General features: G+C 45.4%; 1 protein-coding gene across 2 annotated transcripts in view; it reads right to left on the bottom strand.

The window, feature by feature from the left end:
* KLF3 (Kruppel like factor 3) overlaps positions 1-10,800 on the bottom strand; it is a 36,162-nt gene extending 25,362 nt beyond the window's left edge. Inside the window, exon 1 of one of the 2 annotated variants that reach the window (XM_003801627.2) lies at positions 10,500-10,800. Coding sequence is in view for 1 of the 2 variants with exons in the window: in XM_012812648.2 (XP_012668102.1) it covers positions 1,175-1,195 (21 nt within the window). In the remaining variant the exon portion in view is untranslated. Of the gene's footprint in view, positions 1-1,174; positions 2,743-10,499 lie in introns of those variants that run through there. The other variant, XM_012812648.2, reaches the window with a different exon arrangement.
* Positions 10,801-10,846: the final 46 nt, after the last annotated feature.

Below are 10,846 nucleotides of genomic sequence, written 5' to 3'. Positions count from 1 at the left end.
TTTTTTTTTTTAACCTTCTAAATTACAGAGGTGGTCAAAAGCAAAAATATATAGGAACATTTCCCTTGCCAAAATAATCTCCCCTAATTAGGGCGCATGCCACTTCCCTATGTTTCTCAGAAAGGAATTGTTCTCAAAAAGGAAGAAACAGATTTCCCTTCACACTCATTGCAGCTGTATTTCTGACTTTTCAAATGTCAAAATAGGGTCAAATAATTTGTTAAAATGCAAAACTGTGTGATTATGTATTAAGAATCACAGAGATTCATTTACGTGAAGTTTCAGAAGTAATACAGCCAGCCCTGCCTGGGGCGCATGTTCAGTGGTGTCCTAGGCCCCCCAATAATGGCTTTATGAGGGTCCACTAGCCACGGTGCTTAGAAATCCACAAAAGGGGGGGTGGGAGCTACTAAACCTCTTCTGAAAGTAGCTTGCCTTGAAGCCAGAGTGTTCTATTACAGAAACCACTTTCTAGAAGACGGCCTGCCCCTTCCTCAGCAGCACAGGACAGAAGGGAGGAGGGAGGAGAGAATGGGTGTCTGCCACTGCAAAGCTTCTTCCCTGTTTCTGAGGGAGCCAGCAAGACCCGCCTCTGACATTCTCACTTCTCACCCCCCTTTAACCCTCCTTTATCCTATTTCCCTAGATACTCAAAGGGTCCCCACAGTACCTTCCCAGCCCTGGTCTGAACCTAAGGCTCCAAATGGCTGGCTTGCCTCCCTCCAAGCAAACCCTGGCCCCCTGGCTGACCTCAGCAAGGTGCAGGGTTTGTGGGAAACAGCACAGAATCAACCAGCACTGCCATCAGTAGTAAATGCCCCTGTATCTCCTCCAAGTGTTTGGTTTTTTTCAAAGAGGAAACATGTCACATCCCCCGACCCTTTACTCCCCAAAGGAACTTCAAGGAAAAAGGAGGGGGGGAGTGAGGGTGTATATGTTTGTAGTTCTTGGCCAGAGAAGGCTAGTCAGGCAAGCAACATTCCTGTAGCTAAAGTTCCTTTCCAGAGAAACTTTTTCTTCATATCTTTACCCAAACTCTTTAGAGCTTCTGGGATGGCTCAAGTAATATTTAATGGCAGTTGCCGTGGTCAGAAACACAGGGACAGGCAACAGATGTCAGTAGGCATTTTTAAGCTGGAGGCTCCTTTAAGAAAAGCTAAGTACTGGCACCTACCTGGAAACGCGTCCTGTTCATACCCCTCCAGGATGGTCACCTGCCTCTGTCTTCTATCGTTGGTTCAAGAGGAGTAGGAAAAAAACTCCACGGAATATTTCTAAATCTTTACCCCTCATGAGTTATTTTGCATGAACGTGTATTGTAAATGGGAAAGAAGTTAATTATTTCGTTTCAGATGAAATATAATGATCCAGTGAGCAAACAATCCGCCCTCTCTCCTCTCTCAGCTAACAAGCCACCCAATTTTACTTTCCTGCCTCCACCCATCTGCTCCACCCTATGGAGAGTTGCCAAGGCGAGTCCAACTTGTCCAAACAGGACATGGCTTCAGATAAGATTCTGCCCACACCCTGTACTTCGGAAAGACCAAGTGAAGCAATTGATTTTGCATGTAAATAAGGACAGGTGCAAAGGTAACAACCCAGCAAAATCCCTACACATTTCCAGACTGAGGCCCAACGCGGTAGGGATGAGGGGGTGGCAAAACCCACACTTAAGACTCCTTAGGTCAGCTCCCAAGTTCATGGCCACCTGGCCAGTGGCATTCCATGACCTTCTCAAAGAAATTTTAGTGAAAATGAAATCATTTTCCCTACTAGAGTTATACTTTGTTTTCCTTCTTTATGCTCTCTGACAATTTTGTGTTTTAGTTTTTAGGGCAAGCAACCCAAGATAAATTGAAAAATTCCCATAATGTCTAATCCTGCTGTGTACCTCTTTCACCAGGCCTCCCCTAAGCCCTCACAATTCTCTTCTGTAAAGCGTTATATAATCAAATCCAGAGGGCTGTGTGAGGCCACACCGCCTCTCATCTGCCTCTGCCTGGTGCCCTCCCTATCGCTGGAGACCCACCCGACTCCACCCTAAGGGGCCTCCACCCTTGGGGCCCCACCCTGTAGGGAGAGGGAGCCTGGGAGGGGCCAACTGGCTCTGGGTAGCAGCCAGTTCCTGGAAATTGTAGCCAGCACAGGGACTCCTGGAACCTTAAAAATAACCAGAAAGAGTCGTCAGGACTCTGCTGCTGAGGAGCCTCCATGAAAGTTCACCCCAGAGCCACTGAACCTTTGGATACAAAACCAGGAGCCAATGAAGACTGGTCTCCCTTCAAAAGTAAACAAAAAAGAAACAGAAAAGCATTTTGAACCACTGCTATCGACATGGCCTAAACTCTAAGCCTCCTCCTCCTTGCTCCTGCCTCTAAACTGGCTGTCCCTTCACAAGTTTCCATTTGCCTTATTTTCTGGTCATTCACCCTAGGAACCTAGAGGTCATCTTCAAAGCCTTCCTCATCTCTGCTTTCCATCAGTACTCCTGGTAGCCACCTGGGCCAGGCCCTTGGGGCCTCACACTTGTGTTGCTGGAGCTTTTCCCTCCACTGGTCTCTCCACCTCCAAGTCCCCTCCTGTCTGGTCAGTCCCAATCCCCTACCATTTGCCCTCTTCACTGTCCCTCCCAGGCTCACAAGCCTTCCTCCCAACGGATCCCCCAGGCACCCTTGTTGGGCATCCCTTCCCTCTCCAACCAGCTGCCCTTGCTCCAACAAGTGCCCTTCAGCTGGCTGCCCTGTCTCCTCCTCCCCACCCCACTCCAGGCCTTTGTGCATTTTTGGCCCCAGTGCTGGGCAACCAGCTTGGAATGCCCCCCCCCCCTTTCCGGCTTATCTAAATCCTCCTAATTCTTCAAAGACCAGCTCCAGGCCCTCCCTTCTCTGAGCAGCCAGCTGATCACTCCTCAGTAGAAGCTGCCTTTCCTTACCTAGATATGCTGGGCCTTTAGCTTCCCCAATGGCACGTCCAGTCTTGTACCTCCACCAGTATGGGCAGCACCCTGAAGGAGAGGTGTGCCTGCCCTTTCTTAGAGCCCCTTCCACTCCGCAGGAAAATCAGACTTGTCAATGAATAAATTTTTTACATCAAGTATAAGAGCACTTAGGCCACAGTAGGAGTTTTACAATCATTTCTCCTTCCCTCTGAATGCACTTGGTTCCCTTACCTAAGTAACAGGGGTGAAGGAGGGCCTAACCCTAAAGGAAACCTAGTAAACCAAACTTCCTTAGAAAAGTCATCGCCCTTAACCTTAGCCTTGCCTATCATGGGTACTCCAGAGACCTCATCAGTATCATCCTCAAAGTATTTATTATTATCCACCCAGCGAGGTCTTCTAAACTAATCCAGTGTCAAGGCCTCTACTCTGTTTGAAAAACTAAAATAGAGAAAGATAGCGAGAGATGAGGATGGGGGAGAGGCTAGTGAAGGGGGAGGTTGTGTGTGTGGGGGAAAACACTAGTTTTTTAAAAAAGGACAATTGCCCTGACTGAGGAAAGCAAGGGGCTAAGTGAAGTCACTGGTGCTGTTCTTTGCATGGACTATGTCATTTAAGGCCTCTGAAGTTGGTACCACCTTCCCATTTTACTGATAAGAACACTAAAACAGAGAGGTAAAGTAACCTGCCCAGGTGACATACCTGCTAAGTTATAGAACCAGGATTTGAACCCAGGGTAGTCTGATTTCAAGGTTTGTGTCCTTGGCACTTCCCACCCCACGGGCAGAGGGAAACATCACACCACCAACAGTTAGGAGTGGGATAGAGATTTCTGAGTTGGTCCCTGGGGAAGATAGAACCTGGGAAGAGTCTAGGCATACTTAGGAGTGACAATTTCCACTCCTCCCAACTGGTCCCTGCTGCCCACCCTGTCTTGGCATGCTAGAATGGATGCAAGATCAAAAGATATATTCAGAAGACCCTGAATTAGGTTATTATTCCTCCCTGCCAATGCACCTAGAATTGTCCATAAAACTGAGAAAAATTGGCAGCTTTCTCCAAGTAAATACGGAAATCCTCATAAATAACTGTATAAAGGTAGAAGGGTCAGGTCCTCATCCCCATTTTAGAAATGAGGAAATGGATGAACAGAGGTGAAACGACTCGCCCAATTTCACAGAGCTGGTTGGACCTCCAGCCAAGAACAGAAATGTGTCTGCAGTGCTCTTTTTGTTCTGCTTCAGAGCCTGTGCTCTGGGGCCAGGTGCTGGGGTCACTCCTCTAGCTGGGAGGGTGTGGGTGTGCTGTGCCGCCACCAGTCCACGTGAAGCAGGAGGGCCACTGGGAGGTTCCAGCAGGCAATTTAGATTTCAAAACACCTTTTCAGGTTAGATCACTGTAGATCCACTCCAACCTGTGGCATAACTCAGAGTAATGATTGTACATAATTTGAGATTAGCTCTAATAAGTAGGTACTCAATAAATACTTGCAAGATGAATAAATGAATGGATGTCAAACTACACTTCTCACATGCTGGGATAAATTAAGGGCAAGGAAGGGCCCTGGAATGATTGTACATCAGGTGTCCTACATGGAAAATCTGTCCAGGAAAGACAGCATGAAACACCATCTTCAAAAATGCAAAACAAATGCGACAACTTTGGGGAGCTTGGGAGAGAAAAACTCCCTCATTTGGAGAACTAAGTGGAACAGAAACTTGATCATACAAATGAAAGTAGTTTTGGAGTGCAAAGCTTTGCAAGGTTCCAGGGTTTAAAGTGCAGAAAGATAATGGAGTGGATTTCAGTGATTAGACTCAGAACTGTAACAGGAGAAAGAACAGTATATAGAGCAAAAGAGAAAAAGCCCACACTCATTCAGACGTCGCTCTCCAGGGTAGAATGCATTGACCTCAATATCCACTTGATCTCTTATGTCTAGATTTGGCCAAACTCCACTGATCTGGGCTGAGACTAGCTCTGGGCTATCCTGGCGGGATCCCCAAGCCTCCCAGAGATTGTCAGACTAAGCTGGGCATTTCCAGGTCCTCCTTCCTCCAAGGGTGCTGCCTCAGGGGACACCCTATCCAAAATGAGCTTAAGAGGCAGACCCAGGGGTTAAACTAAATACATGGGCCACAGGGCCCCTTAACTGGCTCCATCCTAGTCCCAGCCCCCATTAATAATTAGATGGAGAAATGATAATGAATTCAGCCAGCCAACACAATGGAGTGAGTTTCAAAAACCTCTAGGAACCTGTTTTGTTCAAGAAAGAACTTTACTACAAACCCTCTGACCAAGGGATACAAAACATACAGATAATTTTTTAAATGTTCCATTGAATGTGGTCACATTCCAGAATCAATACAGGACCAGTGGAAAGATTTTTTTTTTTTTTGCTTTGGGAGAAATTAGTCCTAGGTTGGCTCAGAAACTGTGCCTATAGCATTGTGCCTCTTTTATTACTACTAAATTTCAAGGAAGGAGAGTTGAGTTAGGGGCGGGGGGGTGGAGGGGGTGGAAGCAAGGCTACCCCCTTTAGACAATACTCTCCCTTATCAGGGCAGACTGCCGTCTGGTTTCCTGTCTCCAGCTCTGGCATGACAGCTTAAGATGAGAAACGAGGTCTCAGAAAGGGACAGGTCAGGCTTGAAAATGAGAATGCTAACGACCATCATAATCCTCTTGCAACTCACTCCAAGAATATCACATATTAGCAAACCAGATAACAATTGTTTTAAGACTCTAGGGATTTTTTTTTTTAAGCCAGAACCAATGATAAATGAAACACTTGAGAAAGAAATCCAATTTCCAGAAAATAATGTAATTCCAGTATTTAAAGGATGAAGTAGCTTAATTTTTTTTTCTTTAAACACAACTGCATGTAAAAACAGAGAGTAAGAAATATTGCCTAAGAAAGCTGTCATTTTATAGCAAAAATGTTGGTCTGGAAATATTAAGGCAAGTACCACAAAGGAGCATGAGATCCAGTGCAATTAGGAATCATAATTTATATTGTCAAGAGGTGAAACCATTATTCTCATTTTTGGTAATTACAGAAACTATCAGACAGTATCATTTCCCTCAACTATTTACCTTAGCATGTAAAATCTTGCAGAATTTTTTTTTCCTGATAGAGTAAGAATATATTAGACTCTAATCATCTCTATTACCACCCCCTCCCCCTACAAAAAGGGGAGGAAAGAATTTGGGGAAAGCCGAATAAAGACTCTGTTTACCAAGTCTGGTTGGATTGTTAACAACATTGGAACTAAAACAAAAAAACCTGCTTCAGTTGTCTTACAAGTCAGCTTAATATTTCAAGTTGCTCTTCCCAGAAGGGAAAGGACAAATCTTATTGAGACCTTCCAAAACACCTATCTTTTCTCAAGGAAAGTAATCAGTAGCCAACTATTTGATCCTTCATATCAATATTTTATACTTTCCTTTTATACATAAAGAAAGAATGTGGTAGGATGTGCCATTTAAAGCCAAAGTATTATTATCAATTTTTAGGAGTATAAGGCCTGATTTGCTGCTTCAGCAACTCTCCAAATTAATTCCATTAGAGACACTGTAGATAATTACTTTAGATTTTTTTAAAAATGCTCAAATAAGTTTAAAAAATAAACTTGCCAAAAGTTTTCTTTTCAACCAATTACAGCAGAACCTCCATAGTTGACCACCTCCCTAAGTTGACCTAATTTTCGTAGACCAAACATGCACCACATGTATGTATCAGAACTGTAAGCCTAGTTCCTTATGTTGACCACCTCCATACATTAACCAATTTGTTACAGTCCCTAGGGTGGTCAACTTACAGGGGATCCACCATATTTCCTTAAAGCTTAGTTTCTCAAGAACCAAGAGGAAAAAATTATTAAGGTAGGTTTGAGGTAGTTAACCTGTAAACTTATTAACTTACAAGTGACAGTATTTAATTTAAAGAAATGGGATTATGAAATATCTGTCATCAGGAAACAAAAAGTTTTTTTGTTTTAAAAATATAAGATTAAAATTTTCTAAACTATCACTAAATGAATTGGAACCTGTTTACTGCAGGTTCTCCTTTGAGATTTTTATTCTTAAGAAGGTTTGAAATGCAGATCTATAATACTATACAGTGAAATCTTTGTCCTTACAAAAAAAAAAATAATCCTGAAATCTTGACGTGTGGTGCATGTCCACTCTAAGAAAATATGTCTTATGCTTTGCTTCAATTATTTCTCTAAAGATTTTTCCTTCAAAACATAAGCAAGACTTTCAACTCAGCACAGGCTACCAAGTCTGCTTAAATTCTCCGAGCACTGAAACAGTCCTGAGCATTAAGTGTTAAACCTGCATAAGGGTGGGCCACATCTTTCAGGTGAGGCGGTCTCCTAACCTGTAAGGTGTTAATCCTGATCCAAAATTGACAGCTTCAGGGCAAAATGCCTATCTTAAACACCCTACCCACTTCAACACTAGAATTTCAAACAAACAAAAAGAACTCCTGCTTTCTATTTCTTTGCCAATATGCACTGAAATGTCTCAAAAATCACAATATGGCAATGAAAAAGTTTAAAAAGGTAAAAGTATTATTCACCCATATAAACACAGTGGAGCAAAGGATGCACGTAAAAAGGTTAACTGACTTCTCATTATGACATAACACAGGCATCTTGAGCAATAGCAAGTGTGTAGAGACACGATAACTCCCTGGGTGGGGATACAGAGTTTAGGGGCAGGGACCAGGGCCTGGTCTGGGCTACTGATCTACCAGAAAACAGCCTGAAACAGGAAAGAGCACACATATGCCACTTGGAATGTATGACGCAAACCCCAGCCTTGAAACAAAGAACAGGAAACAGCTCTGCTGGCTGTGCTGGAGAGAAAGCACAGAGAAACATTTAGCCAGCCCTCCCTGACCCTATATTCATGAGCAGCTGGAGTTTTTTAAGACAACAACAGGGGGGTGGAGGTGTTTGTTCTATGGGTGTGAATAATAACACCAGCTTTATATGGGGGACCTGCCCTATTTACAAATAGGAACTGCCACATACAGTAAACATCATAAGTGAAATGTGATTTTATCATAGTCAAGCAGCAGAGACCTTCCTAATGAACACCAGCCTCCCTCCTGATTCCTTTTGTTTCTCTCCGCTGCATCCCAATGGCTAGTCCTTAACTCTAATCAAATTCTGAGTTAGGGTATCGATATCCTTTACCCTAGTGCCTGAGGAAGAAAATGAAGATAGAGCACTGTTGCTAAGAATTCAGATTACAATTGGGTTACTCCACATAACTAAAATTGGACCAATTTTTAAGCCTCCTTTAGTCACAGAACTAAATTCCAAGACACAGATTGTGGGCCATCTACAGTAACCCAAAAAATTTCACTGTCTTTTGGAAATGCAGTTATAGTCATTTTTGCACTGAGCTACTCATCTGTTTTACATACACACAACACGTCTACAGAATTTCACCTTTTGAGAAGGTGGTTCTGTTGTTGACATTTCATTTAATCCAAAATTATTACACAATCTGTAGAGTACCAATTTTTACAAATATCCTAAAATGTTTTTCCTTTAGGTAGTTAAGTCCATTCACAGTCCCTTTCCCATTATTTCTCTTTACTTTGTTAGCCAGGATTGTTTAGCACAGGTTTACATTAACAGAGATTGAAGAATCTATGTGGACATAACTACACGTAAAAGAAAAAAAAAAGGCATCACTATGCTCATAGCAACAATCAGATTGGCTTTTAATTTAGAAACTTTGCAGTGAAGAAAACAATAGCTTTCTCCAAAGCTGTGCTGTTGTTTTATATCTGACAAGGTTTTGTGGTCTAAGCAGCTACTTTTCTTTGTATTCTCATTGAGATTTTGACACTTGCATTCTCCTTCAAGCAAGCCAAATGTTCCTCTTAGTGTATCTTCACTGAACTTACTACCAACATAGTCCATTAGGATTTTCCCTTTTATTGGTTCTGCAGCAAACCCCACTGACTGTAGAAATCAGTTTCTCCAGGGAGTTTAAATTAATCAAACGTCTTACTTCAGGTATCTACTACTAACATACTTCATGTTTCAAGCAAGAAGAAAACATTAGTGGACTCTTTCTTTAAACAATTCTACTCACTTGAAAAATTTTGGAGATGTTAGTGCTAGCAAGGGTGAGACAGATTATCATCCAGATGAATTTCTCACATAAAAATGCTCCTCAAATCCATACATAAAGTGCTCATAAAAAGGACAGCACAAAATTACAGTGTGGAAAAACCTATAACGAATAACTAGCCTATTCTCCACTTGATTTTGCTTAATAATCACAGATACTAAATCTAAATTTAATCAGAAATCCACTTCATACTTTCCCCCATACATCTGACTTTTTTGAGAATATAATCAAAAAAGTGTCTTGGGTGATATTAATGGAAAACTAAATTCTGAGTTAGTAAAAAATCCAGTGGTTCAGCGCTAAGATGTTTATTTTAGTGAAATACAAGAAGGTGAACAATTTCCAATTTCCGTTTTAACTTTACTTATTAAAAACAAGTCCCATTCACATACTTTATCGAGTATTACTGTATACTGCTATAAAATTTAAAGCAGAAAACTGTCTCTCCCAGTAATCTGCCCCCAAAATGGATGTGACAATTCCAGGTCTTATCTGCCATCTCTAAGAAGTCATTCTGATGTTAGGTAGGTCCTACGAGTCCTGGTCCAGGGATCAGTTCCTCGGTACCACCAGACTGGGCTGGAGGCAGTAGCCTAAGACGCTCTTCGCCTCCAGCCACGCTGCAATCCTTGCTCCAAGCACTGTGGCAGGTTCCCTCCGTGCCCGCAGGAGGACTCTCCAAACCCGGTCAGCTCTTTTTCTCCTGCCCCCAAAGATCCAGACGCCCTGGCAGCTCCCGGGCTCCAGGACCGAGTGGGATGCTGCCTCCCATCCCAGTGGCCCCAAGTTTACTCCCAGAGAGTCCAGGAGGTTGCTCCAAGTTTGCTTTCTGCCGGGCAAAGCGGCCGCGCACCGGGTTCCGAGAGGGGGCGGCGGGGGGCGCGGGCTGGGGGGCGGGGAGGGGAAGGACGCAGGAGCCCCGGCGAGGGGGGCCGAGGAGGGGGAGGAGCAGGAACGCTCGGCCTCAGCGCTACCTTTCTCCAAACAACGTTGCCACACGCGGAGAGCACTGAGATTTCTGGGGCTTTGGAGGGAAGAGCGAGCGAGCGGGCGGGCGGAGGCCGGGGACCACACAGGTGAGCCCCCGCCCGCGCCCTGCCCGGGGCCGCGGCGGGCGCTGCCAGGCCCGCTGCCCCGCACCCCCGGGCACACGGCGTGTCCCCTCGACCCGACACTTGCGGCCGCGCACCAGGGGCCCCCTCCCCCTCGCCTCCCTCTCTGCCCCCACCCCCGGCCTAGAGGAGCCGCTGCACTTTCCCAAGCCCACAGGCGCCCCCCCGCGCTGCACCCCCAACCCACTCTCGGCGCCCCCCTCCATGGGAAAAAAATGAAACCAGACAAGCTGGAAAGGGGGCAGGCGGGAGTCCGGGCGAGCAAGAGCGGTGAGAGAGAGGGGACTTACTTTGCGAGGCGCAGTAGTGAGCGCGGCCGACGAGAAATAAAGGCCCGGACTCGGGCTGCCCCGAACCCTGAGAGTGCGGTAATGTCAGCGCTCCGGTCCGGGCGGAGGCAGGCGCCGGGTACTGACAAGGGGACGGACGCGCGTGCGGCGGGCGCGGCGCGGTTCGGCTCAGCGGGCGCTCGCTCTGCGCTCCGGCTCGGGCCCCGGCTCCACACGGCTCCGCTCCTGGCTCCCCTCTGGCTCCTGGCACCAACTCCGGGCAGTCACATGACGCCGGCGCCGCTCGCTCTGCGAGCCTCCCGGGGCTGGCCGGGTAAGTAGAGGCTGGGACCCGGGGTGGGAGGGTC

The sequence above is a fragment of the Otolemur garnettii genome, unplaced genomic scaffold (assembly GCF_000181295.1).
Source record: "Otolemur garnettii isolate 467f Iridium unplaced genomic scaffold, OtoGar3 scaffold00214, whole genome shotgun sequence".
NCBI lineage: Eukaryota > Metazoa > Chordata > Mammalia > Primates > Galagidae > Otolemur > Otolemur garnettii.
This window is presented reverse-complemented; position numbering and strand designations above follow the sequence as displayed.